Source organism: Saccopteryx leptura, chromosome 6 (genome assembly GCF_036850995.1).
Source record: "Saccopteryx leptura isolate mSacLep1 chromosome 6, mSacLep1_pri_phased_curated, whole genome shotgun sequence".
In the NCBI taxonomy this organism is placed as follows: Eukaryota; Metazoa; Chordata; class Mammalia; order Chiroptera; family Emballonuridae; genus Saccopteryx; species Saccopteryx leptura.
In genome coordinates, this window is record NC_089508.1 from 55,607,773 (window position 1) to 55,627,795 (window position 20,023).

The following is a 20,023-nucleotide window of genomic DNA, read 5'->3' on the forward strand; positions in this document are numbered from 1 at the left end:
TTGGTTGTTCTCTACTGACCTTCACGTCTCTAATTAAGGAGCTCAGGAAGCTGCTTCAATTTTTCGTTTGTATTTCATGAGGAAAAAAAATATATGTCACAGTGGTTTTTGAAACTCCTACGATTCTCAAAGGTTTCAGGGCATACATTTCACAAGTGTCAGTCTTCTAACCTTATATTAGCTGTTAAATAGTATCCCTATGGAGAGCAGGAACTTAAAACTGGTTTGTTGAAGTTATTAGATCACCTTTATATATTATGTAAGTTTAATTTAGCAAAGCAGTAATTAGGAATTATACATGAATTAATCCACATTTTTTAATCCTCCAAAACAAATACCTAATTATAAAGGTGACACAATAGGTTAAAAAATTCAAACAATATAAAAGAGCATGAAAAAATAAGTCAATTCTATTTCTTCCTGAATCCTACTCCCTTAAGATAATCACTGTGAATAGCTGGTATATGATGCTTAATATTTTTAACGCACATGTGAATATTTTTATTTTATACAAATGGATTAATTCTATATACATACTTCCACTGACAGTCTTTTACACTACAATAGTTTATCTTTCTGTGGCCTGGCTATTCATCAACTTTAGCTTTATAATTGCTACATAGCATAATTTATTGAACTAATGCCCTACTGTTGGGCATATAAATTGTTTATGATTTTTCGCACAAAGAATGCTTCACTGAATACCTTTTACATATGTTACTGTCCACATCTGCAAGTGAAATTACTATGTTTAAGGAAATGCCTATTAAAAATGGTGATCATGGCCTGACCTGTGGTGGCGCAGTGGATAAAGCGTCTACCTGGAAATGCTGAGGTTGCCGGTTCAAAACCCCGGGCTTGCCTGGTCAAGGCACATATGGGAGTAGATGCTTCCAGCTCCTCCCCCTTCTCTCTCTCTGTCTCTCTCTCCTCTCTCTCCCTCTCTGTCTCTCTCTCTCTCTCCCTCTCCCTCTCCTCTCTAGAAATGAATAAATAAAAATTTAAAAAAAAAAAAATGGTGATCATTACCCTCCAAAAACAATTGTACCAATTTACACTCCTAACACCAATATGAGAGTGCCCAATATGAGAGTTCTAACATAAATAAATACATATATCTATATAAAAATATATGTGCATGTGGGTGTGTATATTATTTCATATTATGCACTTATATATATATGTATTTGTGTGCATGTACATGTATATATATCCATTTTTAGCCTACAAACAGTAGTAACAGATATGATCCAAAACTTTCACTAAGATATGTTCTATCTTCATCATTTTAACCACTTTTGCTCTCTCTCTCTCTCTATATATATATATACTTTTTTTTTTACAGGGACAGAGAGAGAGAGAGAGTCAGAGGTCAGAGAGAGGGATAGACAGGAACAGAGAGAGATGAGAAGCATCAATCATCAGTTTTTCGTTGCGACACCTTATTTGTTCATTGATTGCTCTCTCATATGTGCCTTGACCGCAGGCCTTTAGCAGACCGAGTAACCCCTTGCTTGAGCCAGCGACCTTGGGTCCAAGCTGGTGAGCTTTTTTGCTCAAACCAGATGAGCCCGCGCTCAAGCTGGCGACCTCAGGGTCTCAAACCTGGGTCCTCCACGTCCCAGTCCGAAGCTCTATCCACTGCGCCACCGCCTGGTCAGAATATATACTTTCTTTAATATAAGTGAGACATTTTTCAGATGTTAAATTGACTATTTACATTTTTTCTTATTCAGATACTACACCAAGTACAATTTTTCACATATGTTGCAAATATGTGTGTCAGGTTTATCATCTCCACTTGCCAAATTTCTTGTTTGTAGTGCCAGTCAACCACCTAAGTTATGTCATACACTCCCCTCCTGGATGGTCAAGAAAGAAAGGTTGGTATTCAAGCATTCTGGGACAGGCAGTAAGTGAACTGCTACAGAGAGCAGTAAGAACCATGCATATGACCAATTCGGGATGGGGGGACACAGCGGAGAAGGAGGGAAAGAAGCCTGAACACTCCAGTGTCTCTGGGGCTTCCAACCAATGATCATCTGGACTTACTGGGTTTTGTTCAAGATTAGGAAATGTTTTTTCAAATATATATTCACATATCTTTATCAAGGAACAGTATTTTTTTAAATTAATGTTAATATTGCTACTGTTCTTATTGAAGAAATTTCAAAATGAAGTCAATTTAAATTATATAGTTTTAGGCTTTCGGATTCCTTTAATTATCACTGATATTTTCTCTAACTGATCAAATACTGTTTGTTTTATGATTAAGTTTGCCTGAATGCACATGCCATAAATATAATCAAGTATATTGTGATATTCTCTTAACCTCAAACAGGCCAAAACCAGTTTTGGAGAAACACACTGCAGCCGCATTTTAGAGGGAAGAGGAGTGGATAAGGCTTCCTTAAACTTCTTCTGTGCTCCTGTTCAAAAAAAGACAACACTTGCACAGCATCTGTAGTACGCAGAGATGGTTTGCTCATGTTTCTTAAAGTACTCCAGTATCTTTGACAGTCATCCCGTGAGACATTTCCGGAAACTACCTGAGCAACAGTTCTAGCAGCAAGACCTCCACTGCTATTTTAACAAGACAAATGCCGCACAGTGCACATGTGACACACAGAAGCCTACCCTACCCCAACAGTTATATTTTTACTGGGCTATTTTGATTCTAGAGCAGTGCTGTCCAGTAAAATTTTCTGCAATAGTAAAAATGTTCTGCATCTGTCCTATCCAATACAGTACCTACTAGCCATATGATTATTGAACATTTGAAATATGGCTAGTTCAGGTGAACAACTGAAAACTTTAAATAATTATAATTAAATAACTTTAAATAATTATACTCAATATTTTAGTTTAAATTTTAATGGCCACATGTGACTATAGTTCCGTACAAGACAGTACAGTTTTTGACCAATAGAAAGAAAAGCTATCTCTAGATCTTATTTTATCTATCTATCTATCTATCATTATGATAATACTCTCTTCTCCCTAAAACAATTGAAGAAAAGACTTACTTTTAGTGAACATATAATTTAGGGCAGAAATTATGTTATTTGCATTCAGTGTACAGTTTCTTAATGATAGAACACTTACTAGGTCCTTTTTTTTCTGTCCAAGTTTCTTCTTTTAATGACTAATAAAGATAATTAGTCACTATAGTGGTTGGTCAAGGATAGGTCTTTTGCCTTGACTAAAGTAGTTAATATTCACCAAGGAAAAAAAATTGTTCAAAACCTTGCAAAGTAAATGTGAATTTTAATAGTCTTGTAGTTAAAAGTAGGGCCTTAACCAACGGTGGTTTCAATAGATTTCTCAAACTATTTGTGATAGAAAATAAAAAATACCATAATTTATAAAACTTCACCGAGTGTTCTTCCAGAGGATACTAGTGGTATATCCATAGAATAAATTTTATTGTTTAGGTCAGAAAAGGTTTTGTTATTAACTTTTTTTTTAATATTTTTTTTATTTATTCATTTTAGAGAGGAGAGAGAGAGAGACAGAGAGAGAGAGGAGCGAGAGACGGGGGAGGAGCTGGAAGCATCAACTCCCATATGTGCCTTGACCAGGCAAGCCCAGGGTTTCGAACCAGCGACCTCAGCATTTCCAGATCGACGCTTTATCCACTGCGCCACCACAGGTCAGGCTTGTTATTAACTTTTACTTTTAAAAGAGAAAAGTGAGAAATATTTTATCCTTGACCCAGTATCTCTGGCAGGCATTCTTATTAACAGAATTTTTTTGGACAGGAAGAGATATCCAGGCTTGACTTTTATTAAGTTATAAAACAAATTTCATTAAAGTAATTAACAACACAGCACATATAGGTGGAGCTTATAAATCCATTCAGGTATTTCAGAGGGAAAAAAGGAATTCTAAAACAATTTAGTATCTTACCTCGTAATGAACAAACTGGTCCATTTTCTTGATTCTTAGAGCGCTTATTTCTGAACTGACTTGGAATATCTAATGAAAGGTCTTAAAGGAAATAGAAAAATGGTTGTTAAAGTCATATAACCACACTCAAAAAGTAATTTAAAAATTGATGTATTTTAACAATTTATTTCCACTGTCTTAATTTTCAAAGGAAGCATTAACCCTTTGAGTAATGAGTTTTTTCATGCTCATTGACCCCCAGGAATGAGTGTTTTTTAAAAAATGAAATTAGTTCCAGTTACAGTTTTATTAATTTAAAATCATATTTATCTGATAACCAATTTATGGAAACAAGAAGAACATACATTTGCCTTTTTTAAATGTTGCCTTACACATTTTTAAAATAAATCAATTGTACTCTGGATGGTCAGGAGGCACGAGGACATATATGAATGTTCGTACTACTCAAAAGGTTAAAATTATTTTAATACAAAATTGTATCTCCACATATCAAATATCTCTTACCTAGGAATGGATCAAACTTTCTAGATTCTGTCCCACAAATGAGGCAGTTAACCTCATTTTGGAGAATGCCTCCAAATATAGCTGTGACAACTGTAGATGCTCCATTTCTAAAGAAAATCACACAGGAAAACATCACAATAAAAAACTGGAATGTGTAGAAGTTCCTATAGGTGACTTGGGGGGAGTGTATATCACTTATATTTATTTAAATTACAAAATAATGCAAAAACTTAAAAAACTATACAGCTATATACTAAATAAAAAATTTAAGTCATTGATTGACTAGTCTCCCCCCTGAAGCCCTTTTCCAACACACTACTTTCTCCAAAAGTAACCAACACTGGACATTCACCATTCTTAGCCATTGGATCACGTGACTGCCTACACTCAGGGCAGGAGTGGATGCTGAGGATGGCTTCATGGCCTCTGCCTCAGGCGCTAACAATAGCTTGATTGTGGAGCAACAGAGCAGCGGCCCCAGATGGGCAGAGCACCACCTGGTAGGGGGCATGCCAGGTGGATGCTGAGTGGATCCCAGTTGGGGTGCTGCGGGAGTCTGTCTCTGCCTCCACACCTCTCACTTAATAAAAAAATAAAATAATAATAAAATAACCAATGAATGCACAATTAAACAGAACAACAAATTGATGTTTCTCTTTCTTTCGCTCTAAAATCAATAAATAAAGTAAAAAAAGTGTGCTTCCTTTGGCTTCCTTTACTGGCAAAAGAAACATATTGCAGCTTTATTATTTTTCTTAAGTTGTTCATAAGATATAAGACTTCTATTTAGAAATTAAATAAAAAGGGAAGATATATTGGTAACTGTAGAACATGATGGCCATTTCAGATTTTAGGTTTAATATCAGTGTCATAAGCAAAGGGTGTACCCAAAAATAACAACTGAAACTAAAAAAAAACTATATCTGAGCCTTTCATACTGATATTTACATACAATGCTGCCTTTAATTTTAATAGAAACTACTTTATTACAAAGTAGAACATTTAAACTCAATGTAGTTCTTCCTTTATAATTTTTGCCTCTAAGGAAAGGATGCTAATCAAGTCAAAATGCAAAACAGAATTAATAGTATTTTCACTTTTGTGCTAGGGGCAAGAACAGTTCTACCAGTCATAGGTCCTTCCCTTTCTGTACTGGATTTTAACTGGAATCAATGCTACAGGACCCGGAAGGCCAAACATTTTTAGTATGGCAATTCATAGTGGTTACCCTTCTCCGATACAGCCAGAGTGGCTGAGACTGTTTAGTCATTAAAAAGGCCTGATCTTACTAAATCAGATCAATGGGCTGCCAGGCTACAGCGACCTCCATATATTACCTACTCTTTCTTTCTTTGAGGAATTCATCTTATAAATCCTGCATAGGTCAACATAAAACTTTTCAAAACTATGAACAAAGTCAGAACAATTAATTAGTATCCAGGCTGAAATCTCATAAAACATTTATGCCTCAAGCAAAATAAACATTCTAATCTCAATGTATATTGTGGGAATTAGTATTTGGAAAGGCAATCCAAAAGGTTTGTTTTATTCATATTGAGAAGAAAAAATTCCATTCAATAAAGAACAGATATACTTTAGAAAAATTCAAGTCCAAAATGAGATTTTAGGTAAACTCGCATTCAAAATATTTTAAGCCTTTGTTTTTAGTGAACAAATATAATTATTTTAGTATATGAAATTAAGTCTTCAATCTACTATTCAGTACATTTAGAGGAAAATTTCTAAGTGCTAAATTATACAAATATATATTTTTTAATTTTAAAATAATCTACACCAAATTAACAAGCAGAACTACACCAAGATATAAATACATACAAGATGTCTCTGATCTAGAAGTGGGAGGCATATGCCAGGCCACTTGGTCACAAATTCAAGTGACCAAAATTTTCATCAAAGGTTAAGAAAAACTCTCCACCTTTCATTATAAATCTAACAAACAATAACACCAACAGAAATGTCTGAGGTTCCCCTAAAACACCAAAGGAAATTAAACCTTACATGCAACATTTGTTACTTGCAGACAGAGTAGAATTCTCCTGCAGAATTGCTGCACGGGAAACACCGTTGAATCCGCCCTGGAGTTCCAAATGCAGGTGGTCCAAAAGGTAGCGCATGAATTCATGGGCATCCTGCTGCTGATAGCCCCTGAAACAAACAGAAACCGTCTGTCACTAGGGAGGCTCCACCTGCCAGTCAAACAGGCAGGAGGGAAAAGCACTGGGCAGGGCTGTAGCTCACAGCACAGAGACGCTCCCAGACCTTTCATCACCACTCCCTGTTTTACACAAGATTTCTCAACAAGAAAAAAAATCTACTACTTAAAAACAAGTTTAATGCCTGACCAAGCAGTGGTGGCACAGTGGATAGAGCATCAGCCTGAGACACTGAGGACCCAGGTTCAAAACCTCGAAGTCACTGGCTTGAGCACAGGCTCACCAGCTTGAGTGTGAGGTTGCACAAGATCATAGACATGATCCCAAGGTCGCTGGCTTGAAACCCAAGGTCACTGGCTTAAGTAAGGGGTCACTGGCCCAGCTGGAGCCCACTGGTCAAGGCACTTATGAGGAAGCAATCAATGAACAAGCTGCAACTATGAGGTGATGCTTCTCATCTTTCTTCCTTCCTGACTGACCCCACCCCCTCTCACTAAACAAACAAAAAATGTTTGGCCTGACCAGGAGGTGGCGCAGTGGATAGAGCATCGGACTGGGATGCCAAGGACCCAGGTTGAAGACGCCAAGGTCACCAACTTGAGTGCAGGCTCATCTGCTTTGAGCAAAAGTTCACCAGCTTGGACCCAAGGTCGCTGGCTCAAGCAAGGGGTCACTTGGTATGCTGAAGGCCCGCAGTCAAGGCACATATGAGAAAGCAATCAATGAACAACTAAGGTGTCGCAATGTACAACAAAAAACTAATGATTGATGCTTCTCATCTCTCTGTTCCTGTCTGTCTGTCCCTGTCTATCCCTCTCTCTGACTCTGTCTCTGTAAAAAAATAAAAAATTGTTTGAAAACACGAAATATTGGAGCTAATCAGACTTAATAGTGATCTCACTGAACCCACTTTAGAAATGAGGAAAACTGAGGAGGATGTGATTTGCCTAAAGTCCAACAGAAATGGGACTATAACCCATGTCTCTCTCCTGGATGGACTCTGAATCTTCCCACTATGCCACTGGTCACTCTAAAACAGGCGTTCCCAAACTACGGCCCACGGGCTGCATGCAGCCCCCTGAGGCTATTTATCCAGCCCCCCACCGCACTTCCGGAAGGGGCACCTCTTTCATTGGTGGTCAGTGAGAGGAGCACTGTATGTGGCGGCCCTCCAACGGTCTGAGGGACAGTGAACTGGCCCCCTGTGTATAAAGTTTGGGGACCCCTGCAGATGCTCAAATGTTAAATTTTCACATCTTAACCTAACCATAAAATAAAGTCTAAAACCACCACTATAGGATATTTAAAAATTAAAACTATTTTTTTAGATTGAAAGATACTAATTTTTAAACAGTGGCTGAGGCCCTGACTGGATAGTTCAGTTGGTGAGAGCATTGTCCTGAAACACAGAGGTTACGGGTTCAATACCCAGTCAGGGCACATACAGGAACAATTCAATGTTCCTCTCTCTCTTTCTCCTTCTCTCTCTAAAAGACAAATTTTTAAAAAGTCAATAAATAAAAATTAAAAACAGACTAAAAGAAAAAAATGTTTAAAAAGATATTTAACATTCTATACTTGCACCTTAATCTTAATTCAAGACATTTTGAAAATAAGTACTTTAAAAAATGCATTGACTCAAACACAAGTATTCTCTATCCTAAAATTTCAATATATATCACGACATATTCTTAGGTTACCTCTTATACTATATTCAGATAGAAAATTAAATGGAATTCTTATACTAATAAAGATCAATGACAAGTAAACAGAAATGAAGACTAACAAAATAAAGCTGATACAGTTAGAAGGTCATAGAGGTTTATGTAGACAAAATAAGTCAAGCAATGAAATGTAAGATACTTTCATAAAACTGTAGATAAAAAAGACTTCTGCCTACATTTTGCCAGCATAGAAGGGTCTCTTTATTCTCTAAATCTCAAGTTTTTCTAGCTTCTGGCTTGGTCTTGAGTCAAAATGTCCAGTGCTTGCAGGCACTGAATTAATAAGCAAAATTTCTTTCAACCAGAATTCCCTCAATATATATTTTTCCCCTTTTCCTGAAATTTCTCCTGGAAATTATAAATCATAAAAACAATCTGCCTAATCAATGAAACTTCAATCAGAAGTGACTTCAGCATTTCACTATAACTTTTTCTAAACTGCTTAGCTACTAAATGTCAATGTGTTCAAGTCTCTCTTTTAAGATACATACAAATAAAAATGTTAACACACAGTCCACAACATTCATTCAGAACTGGTAGTTCCTTCATGTATCGCTTGAAACTTTTTCATCACAACATCCTTTTTTTCATGACTCAAATATAATATTACTTTCATAAGTCTATCTAAAATTTTCTCACATTCTTTCACCAAAATAATCTGGTATCTAATCATGTTTCTAAAATGAATCATGAAAAACCAATGAGTGCCTTGTAGTTATGCCAATTTGTATTTTCATCAAATACATATCCATCCCTTTTTAAAAAATAATCTTCCTAATAAATATCAATAAATCTTCCAACCACACCACAATTCTTACCTCAAAATTCATTTTCTAATGTTTCTTTTACCATTAGAAAAAGATTTTTTACCTAGATGAGACCATGGAATACCCAGCTGTTTTATAAAGGTAAGTTATGGGTTTCTGTTGTAATTTGTCATCTTTATCAGAAAAAAGTCTCATGTAAGACTAGAAAAATTTTCTGATTCTGACTAAAGAGATATTTACAATTCTATTTTTAAACATTTAAATAAAACCTTTTGCCCTGGCTGGTTGACTCAAGTGTACAGAGCATCAGCACAGCGTGCAGATGTCCTGAGTTCAATCCCCAGTCAGGACACATGAGAAGTGACCATCTGCTTCTCTTCCCCCTCTCTCCCCTTCTCTTTCTCTTCTCCTCTTGCAGCCAGTGGCTCAGTTGGTCCAAGTGTCAGCCTCAGGTGCTGAGGATAGCTTGGTTGATTCAAGCATCAGCCCCAGGCACGTTGCCAGCTGGATCCTGAGGGCGCATGGGGGAGTCTGTATCTCTATCACCCCTCCACTAACTTTAAATAAATAAATAAATAAATAAATAATAAAATATAAATTAAAAAATAAATCCTTCCATTGACTTAACTGAAAGTCTTAATATTATTTGGTATGTTAAATTCAACAAACTTTAGTCACCTTTTTAATTATTTGCCAATTATACAATCTGGGTTTCAAAGTTTCCTCTGTAGTTAACTTAGGGTTCCCTTGTTTGGTAATCATGTTAAAGGAAACATTCTTCACATTTGGATGTAGTATTATTTATGTTTTATATACAAATTATTTTACCGATGTCCCCCAAATAGTTGTTTTTGAGTTTGTGAGGAAATGGATTTACACAGGACCCGCTGGCATCTCTGTGACAGGGCAGAGCTGAGAGAAAAGAAGACACAGGGATACAACAGTGGCTCCAATTTTGTCATTTCCTTATCTTCACTTGTGACTTTCAAGATTACTTCCTCCTCCTTAACATCTGCAGGAAATCTGTGTCATAAAGATGCTGTGAGAAATAATTGTTGGGAGAGCACAGTGCAAATATAAAAAACCTTAAAAAGATCCTGAACCATCCCTTCTGAAGGAGGGGCTGAGAAAGGGGCACTGCTGAAGCACATGTATAGAAACTTGGGGCAGCTGGCTCTTCATAACAATTCTGGGCACAATGAGGCTTCTTGAAGCCATATTTCCCCAATCGTAAAAAGAAAGGAGTGCTCCAATAAAGAATGATCAAAGAGCCTGACCTGTGGTGGCGCAGTGGATAAAGCGTCGACCTGAAAATGCTGAGGTCGCTGGTTCGAAACCCTGGGCTTGCCTGGTCAAGGCACATATGGGAGTTGATGCTTCCAGCTCCTCCCCACCTTCTCTCTTTGTCTCTCTCTCCTCTCTCTCTCCCTCTCTGTCTCTGTCTCTCCCTTTCTCTCTCCTCTCTAAAATGAATAAAAAAATTAAAAAAAAAAAAAGAATGATCAAAGAAAATGTTACTTTGCAGTTGGATTGAAGGTGAAAAGCAGAAATCAGACATCACGGACCACAGACACCACAAGTACCTGTGTGATGCCCCAACGTTCACAACTGTGACATGCACCTTACATTGCTGACTAGTCTCTGTCTTGGCAGTACCAGCATATACTGAGTAAAATTGCATACATATAAGGACCAGAACATGCCTTTACTGCAGCAATTTTCAACCTTTTCCATCTCATGGCACACATAACTAATTACTAAAATTCTGCAGCACACCAAAAACTTATTTCTTGTTGATCTAACAACAACAAAATAGGTATAATTTTGATTCATTCACACCGACAGCTATTGTTGTATTGGGTATTGTCATTTTTTTATTTGACAATCTAAAGGAAAAGAGGTCAAGGCCCCTGACTAAATAGTCAGGTATTACATGTTTTAAAATTTTTTGTGGCACACTGGTTGAAAACTGCTGCTCTACAGGATCAGATTTCTAGGACAAACTTCTAAAATACCTAGGATGCAGTAGAATTTTAGGTTCTGTTCATATTGAAATTATCGTTAACATTCATAAAAGAACTCTAAATTATTGTTCTAAATAATCTGCAAAACCAAAATTAGTTAAATTTAGCTATTTCTATCTAGTATGTGGCACCAATCATGGCTGAGTTTCAAGACAAAAACATCAGCAAAATGAAAATCTTAAAAATGATTTTTTCTGTTTACAAAAACACACACCAAAAAATACAATACCAAAATTCCTAGTTAGAAAAACTAATATTGTTTAAATATAAAATAACTCAGTACTTATTAAAGCTCTCTATTGTAAAACCCAAGAAGATTGTTAAAATTAAAATGACACATGCAAAGACCTATTTATTGCAAACAAAGATATGTTATGTTTTGTACAAAGCCAAGTAGAATAGTTAGCAAATATAAAGATGGTTCAGTAATTTATTCAACCATCTTCTTTAAATATTAATTACAATGAGAACTAATTTTTAAAAAACTAAAGAAAACTCTGCCTGACCTGTGGTGGCTCAGTGGATAAACTGTTGATCTGGAACGCTGAGGTTGCTGGTTTGAAACCCCAGGCTTGCCCGGCTAAGGTACATACTAGAAGCAACTACTACAAGTTGATGCCTCCCTCTCTCTGGCCCCCCCTTCTTTCTCTCTCTCTCCTCTCTGTAAAATCAATAAATAAAATCTTTAAAAAAAAAAAACAACTAAAGAAAACCATTTGGGGAAATCAGTGCCAATATATTAAATCAAGTTATATGTGAAAGTAGAAATAGCACATTAAGTGATACAAGAAGCAAGGAAATAAATATCAGACATGATGTGAATTATCAAGAGACTTTCCTGGAGAGTGTTAGCATTGTGCTAGATCCTAAATAAAGAGATGGGACCATAGAAAACACATGACAAAGATACAAAGGCAACAAGACACAATCGTGTCAAATACAGCAAAGGTGAGCAGAAAAGACATCAAAATTACAAACACCAGTATCTTTTGAGTCAGCAATTCTTCTTTTAGGTGCCTGCACGTGTATGTGTGAGACTACCCACTGCAGCACTGTTCAGAACAGAAACAGGTAAGAAACAAACTGACTGGTGGTAGCGCAGTGGACATAGTGTCGACCTGGGACTCTGAGGTCCCAGGTTCGAAACCCCAAGGTCAGCCAGCTTGAGTGCAGGCTCATCTGACTTGAGCACAAGCTCACTAGCTTGAGCGAGTCACTGGCTTTAGCATAGGATAATTTACATGATCTCATGGTCACTATTTGAGCCCAAAGGTCGCTGGCATGAAGTCCAAAGTTATTGGCTTGAGCCCAAGGTCGTTGGCTTGAGCAAGGGGTCACTAGCTTGGCTTGAGCTCCACTGGTCAAGGCACATATGAGAAAGCAAACAATGAACAACTAAAGTGCTGCAACTGTGAGTTGACATTTCTCATCTCTCCCTTCCTGTCTGTCTCAGTCTCTCACTCTCTCCTAAAAAACAAAACAAAACAAAACAGAAAAAGAGTCCCCATTGGTAGGGAACTCTTCCATATATAATGATATAACCACAAAGTAGAATACTATGTAGTCATAAGATGGACTGAGGAAGCTATTTATATTCTAATATGAACCAGCTCAAGTAGAAAAATAAGACAGTTGCCATTTATGTTAAAAATTATACACACTCCAGTGGTAGAGCGTCAGCCTGGCATGCAGGAGTCCCGGGTTCAATTCCCAGCCAGGGCACACAGGAGAAGCACCCATCTGCTTCTCCACCCCTCCCCCTCTCCTTCCTCTCTGTCTCTCTCTTCCCCTCCCGCAGCCAAGGCTCCATTGGAGCAAAGTTGGCCTGGGCACTGAGGATGGCTCTATGGCCTCTGCCTCAGGTGCTAGAATGGCTCTGGTTGCAACAGAGCAACGCCCCAGATGAGCAGAGCATTGCCCCCTGGTGGGCGTGCCGGGTGAATCCTGGTCGGGCGCATGCGAGAGTCTGTCTGACTGCCTCCCCATTTCCAATTTCAGAAAAAAAAAAATTATACACACTCATGCTTGTATATACACACATAGAATATGAATGAAAAAATACACAATAATCTAGTAACTATGGTTACTTCCAGAAAGCAGAATGAATGCCTGGGGAATAGAGTAAAAGAAAAAAAACTTTCATTGCATATCCTTTTTTTTTTATCCTTTGACATTTTGAAATACCCGTATTTTGCCTATTTTTTAAAAACTTTAAGAGATTTTTATGAATGAGAAAAGGACAGGAAGAGCTGGGCACACAGGGAAGTCACAAGAAATGTGGCAAGCAGATAACTCAGTCCTCCCCTTATCTTTGTTCCAACAGCTGCATAGATGCCTGAAACCAAGGGTAAGTACCAAACCCTGTATGTACTATGCTTTTTCTTATACATACACAATGATAAAGTTCAATTTATAGATTAGGCACAGTAAGAGATACACAACAACAAAAAAAGAACAATTACAAACACTGTAATAAAAGGAATGAGAATGAGACATTAAGTAAAATATGGGTTACTTAAACACAAGCACTGTGATAGCATGGCTGCCGATCTGATAACCAAGACAACTACTAAGTGACTAACCATGTGGGGAGCAGATAGCATGTGGGTATGCTGGACAAGGGATGATTCACGTCCTGAGTGGGACAGAGCGGGATGCGGTGAGATTTCATCATGCTACTTAGAATGGAAGGCAATTTAAAATTTATAAATTGTTTATTCCTGGAATTTTACATTTTCAGATCAGGGTTGACTGCAGAGAACTGAAACCACAGAATGAACCATAGATAACAGAAACTACGTATTGGGAAGGTCAACTTCAAGAACTGTTTTCCTGCTGGGTAACTGGCTTCTGGTTTGAGTGAATAAAAATCTTTGATGGGCCCTGGCCAGTTGGCTCAGCGGTAGAGCGTCGGCCTAGCGTGCGGAGGACCCGGGTTCGATTCCCGGCCAGGGCACACAGGAGAAGCGTCCATTTGCTTCTCCACCCCTTCGCCGCGCCTTCCTCTCTGTCTCTCTCTTCCCCTCCCGCAGCCAAGGCTCCATTGGAGCAAAGATGGCCCGGGCGCTGGGGATGGCTCTGTGGCCTCTGCCTCAGGCGCTAGAGTGGCTCTGGTCGCAACATGGCGACGCCCAGGATGGGCAGAGCATCGCCCCCTGGTGGGCAGAGCATCGCCCCTGGTGGGCGTGCCGGGTGGATCCCGGTCGGGCGCATGCGGGAGTCTGTCTGACTGTCTCTCCCTGTTTCCAGCTTCAGAAAAATGCAAAAAAAAAAAAAATCTTTGATGGTTTCTATATATAAAGATGTTGATGGCCCTGGCTGGTTTGCTCAGTGGTAGAGCGTCACACCAGCATGTGAATGTCCTGGGTTTGATTCCCGGTCAGGGCACAAAGGAGATGCACCCATCTGCTTCTCCACCCCTCCCCCTCTCCTTTCTCTCTATCTCTATCTTCCGCTACTGCAGCCAAAGCTCCATTGGAGCAATGTTGGCCCAGGTGCTGAGGATGGCTCCATGGCCTCTGCCTCAGGCGCTAGAGTGGCTCTGGTTGCAATGGAGCAAAGCCCCAGATGGGCAGAGCATCGCCCCCTAGTGGGCATGCCGAGTGGATCCCAGTCGGGCGAATGTGGGAGTCTGTCTGCCTCCCCGCTTCTCACTACAAAAAAAGTAAATAAAGGTGTTGATTACATGTGGAGTATATATTTTCTTCTGCATTTATTTAATAAACAAAGTTCTTCCTACTTTTATGTACAAGTTTGTATTGCAGAGTCTTTACATTTCATTCCAAGGGAACAAATTCCTTAGACACTATCCTGTGTTAATCAAGGAAAACAGGCTTTCTAAACTTTAAAAAAAGTTTACCTTGGATTATAAATAGAAACATAACTCAAGACTCATTGTGCTTTCACAGGCACATTATAAGAACTTTACCTTGCATACCTAATAATAATAATAATAATAATATAAGAGGAAAGCCTACCTCCCTGCCTCACTCCTGGGCACTGCACTGTGTGACTCTGACACTATAGCTTTATCCATGATATAGCCTCAAGATCTAGATGTAACCAAGAAAAAATTCTTCTTTGGTTATATGAAAATGGAGAACAATTAGTTTAGGACTAACAGAAAGCCTTGCTAAAAACAAACAGGCATCCTATTCTCATCAGTCATCAAGGAAATCTAAGCATTCAGGTATATTAGGAATCACTCTGGAAACTTCATGCCAAATTCCTCAGCCTGGTTATCTTTTCCAAAAGCTCTTGCCCTTCGTTGGTAGGCATATAGACTGTGTAAAATTAAGCCACTAAAAACTAAATCATGCTCATATTTGGGCTATAGAAAACATACAGGACAGAAATGTGGGCAGATTTAGAGAAAAAGTAGAATACTACTGAACAAAAGTTTCTAAACTCCCAATTAAGAATGAGGGACCTGAATCACCATGGGACCAAGCAGAACAGTATGAAGTTAGTTAGGGGGCCTCATTCAGGCATTTAACTACCATTAAAGATCTATCATTCACCAGCCCTACAAAGACCTGGGTTCCCAGACTGGTCCTGCATCTATTAGATATACAACATTGAACAAGATGCTCCTCCTCTGTCTCACTGTCATTTAAAAATGGGGCTAACGCTTCCCATCTTGATAGAAATTTTGTTGTATTTTTTAAGGAAGATCAGATATAAAAGATCTAAATTGCTAGGCACATAGTAGGCATTCAATAACTGGAAATTACCTTTATACAATAATAAAACACAAAGACTAAATCCCTATCAAGAGTCTAGGTGAGTATTGAAGAAATTTTATATTAAATCCAAACCTTATTAGCGGTAACTTAATAGTCATTTCATACTCAAGAGTCAAGAAATCCTAAAATGCTTACAAAATCAGCCTCTCCTGGGAATAGATTTAAATGGCATGATATATATATAAAAGAAGTTTCCCTCAAAACAAAGATAAGGGGTAACAGCAGTCAGTAACAATAACTTACAGTGTATTACGCCTTGGCCGGTTGGCTCAGCGGTAGAGCATCAGCCCGGCATGTGAAAGTCCTGGGTTCAATTCCCAATCATGGCACACTGGAGAAGCACCCATCTGCTTCTTCACCCCTCCCCCTTCTCTTTCTCTCCCCCCTCCTGCAGCCATGGCTCAAATGGTTCAAGGAAGTTGTCCTCGGGCACTGAGGATGGCTCCATGGCCTCACCTCAGGAGCTAAAATAGCTCGGCTGCCAAGCAACAGAGTAGCAGCCCCAGATGGGCAGAGCATTGCCCAGTAGGGGGCTTGCCAAGTGGATCCTGGTCAGGGTGCATGTGGGAGCCTGTCTGTCTGCCTCCCCACCTCTCAATAAAAAAATAAATAAAAAATAGGTGTTACCTTTTAAACATTTCCCTATACCCCTGGTCAGCAAACTGGCTCGTGAGCCACACGCGGCTCTTTGGCCCATTGAGTGTGGCTATTTCACAAAATACTCCGTGCGGGCGCTACCTCGATAAGGAATGTACCTACCCATATAGTTTAAGTTTAAAAAATTTGGCTCTCAAAAGAAATTTCAATCGTTGTACTGTTGATATTTGGCTCTGTTGACTAATGAGTTTGCCGACCACTGTACATACTGTACTACTAACATATGTGAACTACTGTTAGGCAGTAGAGCAAGATATACGCTAAGTTTTACTACCACATGCTGGTTTTGTTTAGAAAGGGGGGGGGATAGAGGGATGTACACTAGGTGCCAAAATCATAACTAGTAAGAACTATGATTTGCTTCAGAAGGACAAAATCAACAGAAGGTGGCAATGGCTAGTGTCAAACCCCTGCAGCACCCCAAATCTGCTATTGCCTGAATCTGTACAGACATGACTAACCTAGGAGAAGGAACAGCAGGGCTGTTTCACTACTCAAATGAGGCCAGACAGCCTGCACAGAAAAACACGATGACTGCACAGTCACCTCAGGACAGGCCCAGCTACCTGCTGGAAAGTGAACCCCAATGGACTTGACTAAGGTCTCCTAAATCCTTCAGAACCCAGAGCAGAACAGTGAATATAACACTACGGATGTCTACTTATTACATTTGGATTTTTTTTTTTTTTAGTTGAAATAACAAGACAGTGTATGACAGTAATTATTTTTAAATTTTTTTGGCCCTGGCCAGTTGGTTCAGTGGATAGAGCATCAGCCCGGCATGCGTACATCCTGGGTTTATCCCTAGTCAAGGCACACAGGAGAAATGACCACCTGCTTCTCTCCCCCTCCTCTCTCTCTTTTCCTCTCTCAGCAAGTGGCTCAACTGGTTCAAGAGTTGGCCCTAGGCACTCAGGATAGCTCAGTTGATTCGAACATTAGCCCCAGACAGGGGTTGCTGGGTGGATCCCAGTCCAGGCATGTGGGAATCTATCTCTCTTCCTCTCACTTAAAAACAATTTTTTTTCAATTGATTTGAGACAGAGAGAGAAAGAGGAAGGGGGGAGGGAAGGAGGGAGGGAGGAACAGAAAGAAGAGAGAGAGAGAGACATCAACTCATTGTTCCACTCAGTTGTTACATTTAGTTGTGCACTCAACTGGTTGCTTCTCATATGCACCCTGACCAGGGATCAAACCCACAACCCTGGTGTTTCTGGATGACACTCTATCCACTGAACTATCTGGCCAGGGATAGTAATTATTCTTTATAAAATTTTGAAAGAATCAAGGAAATTGTGTCCAGTATGTTTTCCTAGAGCACAGTAAGTTATTTATAAGGGCTGTTTTTATAACAAGAAAATACCCTACCCTTTGTTAAAGACATTTTGAACATCTATTGTTCAATTGTTGTTCTCCTTTTAAAAAAAGCAAAACCAGGCCCTGGCTGGTTGGCTCAGTGGTAGAGCGTCGGCCTGGCGTGCAGAAGTCCCGGGTTCGATTCCCGGCCAGGGCAAACAGGAGAAGCGCCCATCTGCTTCTCCACCCCTCCCCCTCTCCTTCCTCTCTGTCTCTCTCTTCCCCTCCCGCAGCCGAGGCTCCACTGGAGCAAAGATGGCCCGGGCGCTGGGGATGGCTCCTCAGCCTCTGCCCCAGGCACTAGAGTGGCTCTGGTCGCAACAGAGTGACGCCCTGGAGGGGCAGAGCATCGCCCCCTGGTGGGCAGAGCGTCGCCCCCTGGTGGGCATGCCGGGTGGATCTCGGTCGGGCGCATGTGGGAGTCTGTCTGACTGTCTCTCACTGTTTCCGGCTTCAGAAAAATACAGAAAAAAAAAAAACAAAAATCCCCCCCACACACACACAAAAAAGCAAAACCAATCTTTACTATTTAGAATACCACCACTTCATTGGAAATTGTTTCAGAAACAGTGTAAAGACTAAAATTAATGTTTTAATTTTCTTTCATTAAATAATACTTACCTAAAATTCGGCATAATCTTCCAAACAACGTAAAATAAGGACTCTGGGCTAAATGCTGTTTGGCTACCTTGCCATAAAGCACAGAGTGTCTTTCTAAACTCTTCCACCAAAGACCTGGAAAACAGGAAGGGACAATACCCTTAGCATTAATGAGAGGCAACAATTTCAATGAATAATGTCCAATTGTCTAAAATTCATAATAAATAAAAATATGAAAAGAGTCTGTTCTCTTCTGAGCTAAGTCTGACAGTTAAGTAAGAGTTAAGTAAACCCATGTAAATAGCAGTAATTACTGACAAAACCAATTTTTTAGCCATATGAAGAAGTGTGTGCCAAAGTACTGCCATACTTGTACAATAAAGCAATGGATAAATTACAAACAAATTACTTAAGAATATACATTTTTAAAAACTTAAGACTGTTAAAGTAATCTCTTTCTCCATCTCCTACATTCCTCCTGCTTGCCCACTAGGGGCAAGAAGACCTCAGTATGTGACCTCCTGCTCATCAGTGCCTCAGAGTTCATCTGACCACAAAGCTTCAACACTTGACTCTACACCAGTGATTCTCAACAATCCAAGTCTAAAAGCTACGGTGTCTCATGACACATTTATTCAGGTTTTTCCAGCTTCCAACAGGACCTCCCAATGGATGTCCTCTTGTCACCTCAAATTCAACGTGTACTGAGCCTGCTTTCTGTCCTCTCCCTGCTGTTCTCTGCTGTCCCCCAATATTGTCTCCTTTTCTTCACAGGAACAGAACTCCCTCTTTTTTCCTGGCACATGAACCCATGGAACAAAAAATTCTGAGTGTTCAACTTCTGAGAAATTTCCTTAAGGAGAAATAGTCCTTATTAACCCCTTCCTTCTTCCTAGCTGGCATGAGGATGAATGGTGGCCCTCCAGTACCACATGGGACTATGTGGCTGAGAGCCCCAGCCAGGGCTGCTGGAACAGAGCTAGAAGGAGCCTGATGCTCTTGTGAAACAGCCCTAGATGGATGACCTCCAACTTTTGCAAGAGAAAATAAATCATAGGTGTTTAATTCACTATGAATTTTGGTTATGTATGCATGTAGCTAAACTGATATACCCCCTCAGCTTCAGTGACCATACCTGTCAATACAACTATCATACTCATGGACACCTAATTGAGACCTCAAGGACTCTCTACATCTTCTCAGCCCGTTATCCAGTAGGTCCCTGGGACACAAAGCATATGTTTTACTTCTTAGTACCTGAACTTATATTTGAGGAATTCCCCACCTTAAGAGTCCTGGTGAGAGTCAGAGCCTGCCTCCCACTATGGAAGCTGGAAAGGCCAGATACTTGCTTTCTGAGGCCTTCCCTGCACCCTGCACCCTCTACCTCTCACCCCCACCCTGCAGCCAAGACTGAGGTACATGGCCTGGATTCTGCCTATCTGAAGCAGGTATCAGTGAGGCAAAGAAGTTGCGACAGTGTCAATCCTTTCTGGTGGCAAAGAGCATCATCTGGAGGGCAGAGGCAGCCGTAAGAGCATCCACCCAGCCCCTACCCAGCAG

The 20,023-nt window shown here is 39.6% G+C and overlaps 1 protein-coding gene across 1 annotated transcript in view; it reads right to left on the reverse strand.

Moving 5' to 3' along the window:
* USP3 (ubiquitin specific peptidase 3) overlaps nucleotides 1-20,023 on the reverse strand; it is a 111,137-nt gene that overhangs the window by 22,530 nt on the left and 68,584 nt on the right. The window contains exons 8-11 of the mRNA XM_066344295.1: nucleotides 18,482-18,595; nucleotides 6,433-6,579; nucleotides 4,414-4,520; nucleotides 3,910-3,990 (exon numbers count right to left, since the gene is read on the reverse strand). Coding sequence (XP_066200392.1) covers nucleotides 3,910-3,990; nucleotides 4,414-4,520; nucleotides 6,433-6,579; nucleotides 18,482-18,595 — 449 coding nt within the window. The remainder of the gene's footprint in view (nucleotides 1-3,909; nucleotides 3,991-4,413; nucleotides 4,521-6,432; nucleotides 6,580-18,481; nucleotides 18,596-20,023) is intronic.